Genomic DNA, 12,548 nt, shown 5'->3' on the forward strand with positions numbered 1-12,548 from the left:
CACGTTGTTGATGCAGGTTCCTCCGTTCTGGCAGTGCAGCAGTTCGTTGTCACACACGTTTGCTGCAAGATAGCAGGGGAGGGGGGAAAAGAAAAGAGAATAAATGTAAGTTCATCTACAGGAGAAACTGCACGAAAACCAGAATTGAAGCTCCACCTCCCTCCTCTTCCTAAGACATATGAAAAGGGGCCGTGCTTTTACAAATATTCGATTTTTTTTTTCTTAAGGCTGTATTCTTGGAAAACCATCTAATTCACTTAAGACCACCAACTATGATATTAATTAATTTTATATGAAGGACTGTTTAATAATGAAATAATAAGAATATTAATACATGCCTTGTGCTAATGTCTGCATCTTTATAGTTACTACTGAACTGGAACTGTAGGTGGTGTGTGTTACTTGAAAAGGGCAATGTATCTAGAGCTTCTGGAAACCATGAACAGTGGGTAAAAATGCAATATGGCTTTGCTGAAGTAAAAAGATTTGCATGAGAGGGCAAGGTTTTATAATCAAGAACTGCGTGTATTATTGATCTGAAAAAATTGTGCAAAAAAGATAAGGCAAGCACAGGCAGGAAATTTAGCATGCTGTTGGATGGGGATTATATAATATAGACATCTGGAAATAAAAGATAATGTTGTTTCCATTATAGATCAACTATTTCATCCTAATTAGATTTGGTACTTTGGTACATGGCATCTTAAAGCTATCTTCGATATCGTAGGTATTGTAGCCTGATAATAACTTCAGAAATCAGATTTGACAAGAGAGTTAAGAGAAAATAATACAGGCAAAACTTTTAGAGCTGCATAATATTATATTATTTGAAAAGCTGACAGCTTTACTTTGTATTGCTTAATATCAATTGAAATATTTCATGGGTGAAAATGTAGAGGTATGAGCAATGTACTAATTAAATGTGTCAACCAGTGTTTTATTTCAGATGATATCACTAGTAGATATGTGCTGGATTACGGCTCTGCCTTCCACAGGAGAGGCAATTTTAGTAAAGAACTTGCACCTACGATCTAGGTAGAAGGTAACAGTAAAAAATTTAACTTAGATAATTAGGGAAGAGATTATTTGGTTTAGAAGCAGACTTAACATCATAGGATGTTTATGTATACCTTAGCCTGAAAATACCCTAAACAATTCAGAATAGAGAAAGTATTGGTAATTTTATCTTAAACATTACTGTTTATTGCTACAAAGAAGTATAGTTTCGCAAATATTAATTTACTTATTTTTAAAAGCAGTCCAAATATCACGAGAACTACAATTGAAATAGTCCAAGTTCTTAAGTGGTGTAATTTTACATAAATTTGTACAATTTTGTGCACCAGTAACCTCACTGGTAATTTTTCTGTCCTGGCTTGCTTTCAGAAAAATAATTTTCTCACCCTAGAAGGTCTCTCCAAAGACTGCTTTCTGATGTTCTGCATCCAAGTGGGCCGAGTAATGCAATATGTTGGAAACTTGTAGATGCAATTGAGAGGGAACAGTAAATCTTTTTTTTTTAGTGATTCCTTTAGCAATCAAGGGTTTTTACTAAGAGCTGTGGATTTAATATCGTTGTCCAGTTTCTGAATTGCAATGGAAAAATTTTAATAGTAAGGTACAATAACACATTTTGTTGATGACCCTATGTCTGAATTTAAATGTTCTATACATACATTAGAAAAAAAGTGTAAGAAACAGTAAGTCACCACCAAATAAATGTGATGAGATTAACAACCCAGAAAATATCACGGTAACAGGCAGAAAAAAATTAACTGTATTTTTAAGTCAATATTTGCATTGCATCTCTTATAACTGAGGCTATGTATCTTTGAAGTCGAATTTATTATTCATATTGTATATATTTAATCATCTCAAGATGCAAAATCAAAGTACTTTATCTGATGGTACAGCTACTGAATCTGCATGTTCTAGACTACTCATTGCTGGGATGCTTCCTACAGTTCAGGCAGTGCAAATTGGGAAATACCTGCCCTATCAATACAGAGCCTTGTTTACCTTGACAAACTCAGTGGGAGTCAACAGTTCATTAAATACCACTTCTTAAACAGCAGAGGAGATGTTTCACTTCACATTTTGCCTGGAATAATTTATCCAAATTTTCTCAAATATTAAGTCAACCATAGTTTAAAAAAATTATTATAAAACAAATATCTTTCCTATTTTAAAATTTATTTTGCAGACTGTAACCTGTTATTTCAGGAGGCTCTTAGCCCAGATCTGATCTGTAGTTACAGGTTGCTGGAGATGGGTGGCTGAAGGGGTGTTTTGCTCCACACTGACTGCTCTGCCTGACACACTCATGCAGACTGCTACTGAAGGCCTCTAAAGACAGCCATTTACAAAATTCTGGATACAATATTACAGATGCTGGTTTCTAAATCAGACCACTTCTTTCTCATTAGAAAGTTTTTGAAATGTGCTTAAAGAAGGGATGGATCAAAATCTTTATCATTATTCTTGCATGCTTTTAAATGTTTGCTCACAGGAATGCGGTAGATTTTATTGTTCTCAGCAAAATACTGAATAGCTGAAAATTCTGGAATTGTTGATCTTGTATTGTCACAGCTTTCTTAATTTTGTGCTTGTATCTCTCTCTTGCATGCACACATATATGTACATATATGTATCATGTAGATAGCAATTGTGAGCTGAAGTTAAATGAAAAGATTTGTGAAGTGACACAAGTAAAAGACTTAATTCTGAACTCATCACGTTGAGGACTATTAAGACCTGTGTGGCTGAACTAGCTGTTGGTTTGCTGGCAGATCTTCCTTAATTAGAAGACAGGACATCAAACTGGTCACTTAAAAACCAAAACAGGTATCTCATTTGTTTTGGAGAGCTTTGCAGGCCTTTTTGAGGGGTATTTCTGAGCATAGTCTCCAGATCTGTGCTACCGCATGAAATGAAATATTTAAAGTAAACTAAAGGAAATAGTTTTAAAGTTGTTCTCATAATTCATCAATTTACAAGCTAACTATGGTCTGGTTATAGGATGCTTAAAACACTGCACAAAGGAAACAGAAAAAAAGGCACATGCAGAAATGGATTGCTATTTGGATGTGTATTTGGAGCTTTGCTGTCCTTGGGGCTACCTCCCCCTTCCCACCCAACAAACCTCTGCAATTAGTGAGAGATATTAATAAAATAGTGATGACTCTTTTTTAGGGTAATAGCTCTGTGAAGGATGGCAAAAGATGCCTTGCCATAAGTGACAAAATAGTCTTGATTTTTAATTGCAATGCTGATACATTTAGGAATGGAATAAAAAAGGAAAACAAGGGGAAAATACCTGTCTTTGAGCTGGCTCAAGGGGTAGTCTTAGCCTTTCATAGATATGCTAGTGTTCCATAGAATTTATATTGGGTATTTAATGAAATGTATTGAGAGTAACACAGCAGTTGGACAAATGACTACTTCCCTCTTCAATGTTCAAATCTGAATAATACATGAAAATTCCTGAGTCTCTCCAAAACTCAGCTTTAATATCTTTGCAGCTTCTTGAAAGAAAAGAGTTAGACAGCTCTGGCTTGATTTTAGTTCTGAAGCAGCAATGGAGACAGGGAAGCACAAATGCTTGCGTTGTTCTCTTCAGGCTGGAGGGGCACCTCAGGCAGAGCCTTGTGCTCTTGGCTTAAGGTCTTTCTGGTTACTGTGTCTGGGCAGCTGCAGGGTACATGCCCAGGGCTTTAGGTCTGCCTGCTGCCCAGACAGAAAAACAAGATGCTACTGAACTTAAATACAGTTTCTTCTGCACTCCTATCTTTCCCAAAGGCCATCCAAGTGGGAAGAAAACAAAATTTGTACCTGTCTTTATGCTACCTTAATTTTGTACAGCTTGCCTACAGTAGCATCTTATTCAGGTAGGACAGGCTATTGTCACACTTTCTGAGCTGGGATAGATGGTGTTCTCTTTCTGCATCAAAATCTGGATTTATGATGAAATTTTCTTTGTGGGAACAACATAAAGATCATTAATGATAAAGTCACAGAAAGAAAAAAAAATCTTAGAGGTCCTTGCTTCCTTTCTTGAATTCTGAAGACTTAAATTTCAAACAATGTTTTCTACATTCGGTTTTATCACTGTTTTTCTTCAGTGTTTTCCTTTTGTGGCATCATTTGTTATCGCCTTCTCTCTCCCCTCTCTTTCTTTTAAAAACTATTCCTTCCCTTTTCTCCTTTTTGTCTCCCAGATCATGAGTACCACAATCCCTGGAGGTTGGTGGGTTGACAGCTCTGAATATATTACACAACATATTTGTCTGTTCTAAAGCACTGATGCAATCTTTACCCCTACTTCTGCTGCAGTGAATTTTCCATACTGTTTGTCGGTGGTTTTTGTGACTGGCACCACTGAATTTTTGACCTTGGATTCCATCTATTGTTCATAATTTTGAGAGCATGCAGGTCTCAAAACTGAAGAAATTATTCTTGCCTGTTTTTTCTCTAATGCATTTTTTCCCTTGGTACTTCTTATTTAGTAAAGAATATTACTGGAACTCATGAATGAGGAAGGTTTCAGCACACATGCTAACAGAATATTGTCTGTGCATAAGTGAGTAAAAACCCAGCATAATGAAACTCAGGTTTTCAGTAATTATGTTTATAGGTTGCTCCAATATATGCAGTGGTTGTCTATATATAGGCACTGAATAGCACATTGAAATGTCATGAAAAAATTGGGAGGTTTTGTCTCGCTGCATAAATAAGTTCAGTAAATCCAGGCCAAGCACAAGCGATTTCTTGTCAAATGCAGAATTAGTTCCTATGAATACTATGAGGAGCCTGTAACTAACATGCATTATTCTCTAAAATTGTGATCCTTTAATCAATAAATGGTAAAAACAATCTCAGAATATAAAAGAAATTGCATTGAATGAAGCTTGTGTGTATGCCTAATAAGAATGTGGGCATCTACACATACAAATATAGCAAGAAAACCTCAGCAGTTGTGACAGTATTAGCAATATTTTTCCCACAATTTGTCAAATAGGCAGAAATGGAATTGGGGATTGCAAAACACTTAGTTTCATTCAAATGCAAAGGTGTGAAATTCTTTCCAGTTGTATCCAGCTGCATGTTCCAGTTGAACATAAGTGACTGCAATCAAAATATTGCAAATTGGCAGAGTCAGCGACAAGCATCTTCATTATTTGGAAAAAAATCCTAAAAATACAATATATACTTGCTGTGTGTTGAAGATCTCTATGTGGAACTCCACTGACTCATGAGATTTCATCCATATAGCATCATGTCCGGAAAGAGGATATAAGGGCATGGGGAAAACAGAAGTAGTCAGGCTTCTCCTGAAAGGTTACAGCTACTGCTGTTACAGTTCGTGTTGCACAGCATATGACAAAACCTCAAGTTTTTATAGCTTAAGTATCTTATTCATTTGAATAACCAGTGAGTAATAACTGAGTTGAAGGCTTTGTCACTGAGATTTCTTCCCCTGCCTGTCTTCCAATTAGAAGTACTTACTTTATTCTAATTATTAGAATTCAATTTATTGTTACCATTTACATTACTGCTAAATGGCTTTAAAATGTTTTGCTACCATGAATATGTGTCAGCATTGATCAGACTTCTTCAATGGTTTTAATCCACAAACATACCTGATATGAAAAACAGCTATTGCTCTTATAAATGAGATATTCGTAATAATTTCTTTGTTTGGAAGTGCCACTAATTCAACATTTGCTGTAGTAGTAAAACTATCTTAGGATACTGTCAAATCAAGACAAGGTAGATACTTTGATAGCATGTAAAGAAAACTGGTTTGCACTTATCTACCAAAGCACATTCTTAAGTTAAGACTAAATAAATCACTGTAGACAAGTACAAGCCTAAAGCATATCTTACCGTGTCAAAATTATGGTCACAAAATGACAAACATTAATACAAAGATCTCTGGTGCAAAGTTGAAACAATGTTGTGATTAATTATATTGCCAGCAATACAAGGAAATAAACATTGACCGAGTGAGAGTAGTTTCTAAGGGCAGACACCTCCATCTTGACTTGTCTTAGAAATGCCTGTTAGAAGCACAATTGAAATGACACTTTTTCATCAAACCAGTTTTATTAAGTTATCAGAGAGTAAATGAATAGGGGAGTAATGGAGATACTGTGTTCACTTAAACTTTCCAGTAGAATTTTTAGATTGTTTGCCTGCATGTAATTTCTGATCTTTCTGCACAACTCTCAGTTCAAAGCTAAGCCAGTTCTAATCAAATTGCAGGTGAAGTGTTCAGAGTTTCTACAAGATGATGTAGCTGTTACTCAGAGTTCTGCCCAGCACACAGCCAGAGAATGGATGGTGATTCCTCTCTCCTGCAAATAGGCAGCAATTTATCCTAGCATGCATGGGTAAGCTTAGCTGATTGTCTCACCACTGAAAGTGCAAAATGCTTTACAGAATACATGGGGTTTTTAACCATGATATGAGGATAGTAGAGGTAGAAAATTACTGTTTTTCACAGGTTGTCTGTGCTTTCTCATTTTTCATCTCTCTTCTTAATCTAAAATCCTTGGGTTTAATTAATAAAAAATAATGAGAAGAAATACATCTAACCTGTCAAAAGGACATGAGGGAGAGCTGAGTTTTGGAATTGATACTCTGACATGATAGCCATAGTAGCTTTGGTAGAAACGACACATGATGGTGTATTAAAATGGATGAAAACAAATGCAGATTTAGTCATCTAAAAATTATAGTTGAACTAATACCTTTCAATCATCCTTGGTTTTGGGAAATGAATGATTTAACCTTTCAGTTTTCTGATTTTGATGGTTCCAGTTTTATACTTCTGCAAAAGAGGATGATTCCCAAAGTGTGGGGAAGAAAAATTTCCCTATTCTTTTTATTGCTTTGCTTATGGAGGAGCACCACTGAATTGGTATGACCCTGATCATACTTTAGGGTAATCTCAGGAGAGCAATAAGCCACATCACAGCTTTAGTTGCTCAACAGGGACTACATGCCCCTATCATTCATATTCCACTTACAAAGCTGTAAGCTGCAGAGCCATTATTTCTATCTGCCTGGAGAAAAATGAACATTCTTACATGATCTGTCTTCTCTTTCCTTAACTAGGAAAAGAAGCAGTTGCAACTACAGAGTTGTTTGGTTTTTTTTAATATTGCCAACAGCAAGGTCAGGGTTTAGATGTAACCACTATCAATAAAAACTGGCTAAGCACAAAAAGTCCTCAGATGCAAAAGATGAAGTCCTCAAAAGGCCCTGTGAATGGTTGGAGGATGGGATTTGGTTCCCTAAATACAAGCAGCTACTGCCATTGGCCATGCCAGAAAGCATTTGAGACATGTACATGGAGCTGGCAGGTATGTCCAGGAGCTCTGGGAGATTTAACTGGGGAGCACTGGTGGGAGGCCTGGCAGGGGCTCCTGGGCCCTGCTGTGCTGGCAGTCTCTGGCTCTTGCAGCTTCCCCATGTGAGGCACAGCTCCCCTGCTCCAGCTGTGCACTGCAGGCTGTGCCTGACCCTGTGGTTGCCACCAGAGCTGCTCTGATCCCCTGGCCTGGGGGATTGTGTGCTGGGAAAGTCCCTGTCCTGCTGTCCCTCACCCCTTCTGTCCTGCTCCCGGCTCAGTGGCACTTTGAGGAACGCCCAGCTGCCACTGCTCCTTAGACATCTACGGCCAGTTCAGTCCTATCCAAAGAGCCGTCGGTGTGGCCTTGCCTGCACAGCAGCATTTTCTGCTTCATGCACAACAACAGGATTTTCTTGTAAGTTCCCAGGATCTGTGAAACAGACCTGCAACAAGTATTGCTTTTACAGAGCACAAAAACACAGGAGAAAGCCTGGAAAGCAAACCAAAGCAGGATCATGCAAAGGTCAGCAATTCAAATACATGATTATGAAGTATATAAAAGGTTAAATGTTCCTGCATCCTTGGCTGCTAAGGTGTTTGATTTGGAATAATGTTACAGACACAAAAGTATGCAAAGAATTTGTCTTTGTTTACAGAGAAAAAAGTTTCTTGTTCAGCTATTCTTCCAAATGAACACTAATTGAAGACTTTCAAAATCCATGAAATAGTCCCAAACTCTTAATACTTTATTTGGTAGCACAACCAGACAGATAATCACAACTGAAAATACTTCCCAATGATTTAGGGGCTTAGAATTATTCTAATAAGTATCTTCCTAAATTTTTTAGGGAAGAGGAAAAAGAGTGTGACAGAATGTGTTGTTGATGGCTTCTATTAATAGTCACTGCTGTTCTAAAGTTATTTGTGATGTAAAATAATTTGAATGTTGCAAACTTTCTTCTCACTACTTTGGCTTAAAGCCAAGTGCTTTAAGCAATTGGGTCCAATGGGATCTTTTGAACAACTGGTAAAAAATTACTGGAAATATATGTTATGATCAACTTCTGAACTACATAAACCAGCATTTGTAATGGAAACACCAGCAATCTTTAATTGTGACGGGTATGTCACTAAATGGAAGTGTGACTTACCAGCTCTTTTACAGTGACCACAAGGGAAGGTAAAGCTGAGTTTATATTTACATGTCGTTATGTATTCCTTCTGTGTGTATTTTTCAAAAGAAAGGTTTAAGTTATCAGGATAATGTTCTACTACAGGAGACCAAAACACCAGTGTGCAAAAAGGTAATGGTGTAGCAGCTCTCAGGAGATGAGCATTCAGAATTTATGTGAACATTAGTTACAATGCAAAGGTAAAGGTAAAACATTTACATAATTCCTACAACACCTATGAAGTGAGGGATGGGGGTTTTTGTTAAAGTAACAATGCTGGGAATCAGGAGATCTTCTTTCTGAATCTACATTGATTTATTGTTTTGAGTGTGGATGAAATGCTGCAGAGTGCTTTTGCTGAGCCAGCTCTAGAATGGGGATAAAAACACTGTCCTATAGGTCTCAAAGTTCTTCAGAGAAAAACTTGTTATTGCTAGTGAACAATGGAGAAGTTGATGCCAAGGAAAGTCAAATGAGTTGCCTGTGCAAACAAAAGGAGGGAATGATGCAGGTCCTGTGAATTCCTGCTCTGTTTACTAGATTGCACTGCTGATTAGATAAATGCAAGAGCAGAGCTGAATATTGTTTCCAGGGGAGTTTGCTGACAGCTTTAAAAAGGTTTCTAAACTATGAAGTTTAAAAAAGGACTATGCAATCTTCTCCAATTGTCATATGTGATTGCATAAGATGATTAATACTCTGACAATTAGAAATACCAATGTCATGTATCATATCTCCTCCTAATCTCACCAATCAGAACTTCAGCTGCTTCATATTCATACAGAAGGAGCACAGTAAAGATTTGCAAATTTTTTATCCACTCTGCTTCATCTGACCTATAAAAATATTGCCTGTTATTGTCTATTTTTGTATGACAGTAAAATTGAAAAATTAATTCAACAGGCAGATTCTTGTATCATAATTCCTGCCTGAGATATACCAGATGATAACATGCTCTCTTGTGAGTGGGATTTTAATTGGCGCAATGCTTTACTTTTCCACTCTTTTCATCAGAATACCAATAAGATGATTCAAACAGCTGGCATGTAGCACTCTGCAAAAATAAGAACTAATAAATTAATGTACCAAATAATTAAAGTTATTAGTTGCTTCATGCTAGTTTTCATCAACAATATTTATTGCTACACACAGACTTGCTTCAGGTTATCATAGTGCATTAATCTTCATGACAGGGCAACCACTAGATGGGAAACCCCAGATAATGGTTGCTCGCGTTCCAACACAATCTTCTTCAGGCACACCAGGTTTTCTGCAGTGTTTTACCCAGGTGTAACCAGTGTCATGGTCTTAGCCAGTGTTTTACCTGAAAACATTTAAAGAACTGACTTATCACACAATTAAACAGAAATGTCCAAACGACGTTCATTATCACACACCAACCAATAGAGCTGAAGCAGGCAGACAGGCAACCTACAGAGTGTTCACACTATTAATATGCAGGCTACTACTACTAAGTTGTTGCAATAGTAACAGAATTACATTAATCTTATTTAATCAACTCTAAAGTTTTGCTACAATGTAGAAAAGGATCTGAATAACAATAGACCTGTCTTAGACTTAGAAAGAGAGTACATAGCATGGTTTGTTTGGGACAATGTCTGAAAAGTTCGTTCTATGAGCCTATGAACTAAAGATAATGTCTCTAACCATGGATGCTGATATTGCTTACTATGATAAAGCGTTAAGATAATTCAGGATATTAAAAACACTAGAGTTAAAATATTCTTATGAGTAAGAGCTGTTTCCCCATGCGCTTTATATGGTTCTAGCATTACTTTTGACATGCTGATTAATGTACTTATATTTCTGTTTATCAATTGTGATGCACAAAGGTGTTAAAATTTAATTATTAATGAAGACTGAAATAACCTGGTATCCTTGAAGAATAGATAACTGCCAAATGTGATTTCACTTCCAATTACTTTCTTTATTTTGATTGAAATTATTTTCTCCAAATTTTAGTTTGTCAAGTCATGCCAGAATTGAAAAATACCAAGGATATCTCCATTAATCTAGATCAAATAAATTACTCTGGATAGTGTGTTAGATGTTTCTAAAGATATATCAATAGCCTTAAATTTAATGATAGAAAGAAGTAGTTGTGTTACTTAAAAAGCCTTCCACCTGCACTTAAGACTGAGAAACCAAGACCTTTGTCATTTTCTCCTGCTCCTGAGAGGCTGTGTGTACAGCAATGTCACAAACCTCTGGTTTGGGAAAGGAAGGGTTGCATGAAAAACTCTCAGTTTTTATGAAAATGTACTTTTATCTTTATACATTTATACTTTATACAACAGTATATTCTTTTAGAACATAATGTCTGACTATATTTCTTTTAGAACTCTCAGTGAAAAAGGAAACAAATTTCTGCACAACAGAACTGGCAGGATTAACCTGTATTTCCTGACAAATTTACCTCATTGGGTCCAGTCCTGTCGTCTGCCCCAGGCAGCCCTCTACGTTACATAATATGAAGTCCCACAACTCCTATCACATGTTTGTCCTGCTCTTCCAGCAGCCTTGGCAGTGATGGCAATGGAAATCTGACTGATCAGATCCCAGCTCCTTGAGAACTCTGTATTCCTTGACATTGCCTCCTATGGCAGGAGGGTGTTTGCAACGTGCTTGTGCTGATGGCTGCATGCGCTAGCAGAGGACAAGGAAAGGCTGTCATTCCAGGTAGGATGAATTTTTGTAGGCCTGGAACCTTGTGAGGGACAAACAGTGAGGGTAAACAGCAGTGGAGCCTTCTCCTTCCCCATGCAGCCACAAGGCAAGCAGGGCTGGCAAGCATGGCCAGCCAGCACAGTGCCTGCTCAGGTTTCAAACACAGGCCCAGAGTGAAGTGAGGGTATGACAGGAGTGTGAAAGGCAAAGGTTTTCTGCTGTGAGACAGCATTTCTGAAGTGGTAACATGGCAGAGCTGAGTGGGATGCTGGTTTTCTGAAGACTGCCAGAAAGCTATGGAATGAGTAGCTGTTTAGCTAAAACAGCAGGAGGAGTGCTAAAGGGAAGTAGTTAGAACTGGAACAGAGGGCTTTGGGCTAAAGCCAGGGTGGGTGGGAGTAGGTGAGGGAGGTGCTCAACACATCTTAGCTGGCTCAATGTTTTGTATTTGCAAAACACTCAGGGTCTTCTAATGGTGCAGTGCAGTGTGGGCTGCAGCATCATCACTAAGTTGTCATGTTGCCACTGAATAAAAGATATAACTGGAGTACACTTCTCTAAGCATCTTTTCACTTTGTTTTAAATCAGTAATGGTTTAGCATGAACTAGCAAATCTCTCAGGTCATTGCAGAAAAATTATTGCAGTGTATGGCTTTATTTTGACAGGTGGTGTAAATCTTGACCCAAATTTTCATACCTTTGCAGAAGTTATACAGTGTACATGCTGCCTTTCATGTTTCTCCCCAGTTGTGTACCAAAGGGCATGTGTGCAAATGTAATTGGAAGCATTTCAAAGCATCCAGCTCAACTTCTGAGATATTTGTGTTGCAATACGCTGTTGTAATCTGTCTCTAAGATATGTGGAATAGGAGGCTCTTTCTGAGAGCTGAAGCCTCCTTGCAGAGCTGTGCTTTGCTGCATAAAGTCAACATAATGGAGCTGATTTAAGGATGCTATGCTTGCCCTCAATATGAATTTCCTTGCACTAACAGCCCCAGTTTAAATCTCATTGTGGGATTCTCCTGTTCTTGCAGTCAGTAGGAAGTAAGTCAGGTTTTTGAATTTTGTGAGAGTAACTTGTCCTCCTTGGATGCTTGTCACTGCTTACTGTCTCATGATCAAAATGCAGCTTCAGCTCTTCAAAGGAACAGCTCCATGTGATGAAACTCTCTTTACTCTCCTTGGAAATGAAATTCTAAATTCTTCAAAGTAAGAGTCCTATTTCAAGGATCTTTTGGCTTAAAAAGGAAGTTGGATTCCCATCTAAAGTATGTGTGCCATTCAGAGCTCAGTGGGGCAGCATCTCATTAACAGAACACCCTGCTTAACGG

At 37.6% G+C, this 12,548-nt stretch overlaps 1 protein-coding gene across 1 annotated transcript in view; it reads right to left on the reverse strand.

The window, feature by feature from the left end:
- The window catches only part of NTNG1 (netrin G1), a 151,426-nt gene that overhangs the window by 849 nt on the left and 138,029 nt on the right, over nucleotides 1-12,548 (reverse strand). Inside the window, exon 10 of the mRNA XM_017729585.1 lies at nucleotides 4-62. Coding sequence (XP_017585074.1) covers nucleotides 4-62 — 59 coding nt within the window. The remainder of the gene's footprint in view (nucleotides 1-3; nucleotides 63-12,548) is intronic.

Source organism: Corvus brachyrhynchos, unplaced genomic scaffold (genome assembly GCF_000691975.1).
Source record: "Corvus brachyrhynchos isolate BGI_N302 unplaced genomic scaffold, ASM69197v1 scaffold101, whole genome shotgun sequence".
NCBI classification, from domain to species: domain Eukaryota; kingdom Metazoa; phylum Chordata; class Aves; order Passeriformes; family Corvidae; genus Corvus; species Corvus brachyrhynchos.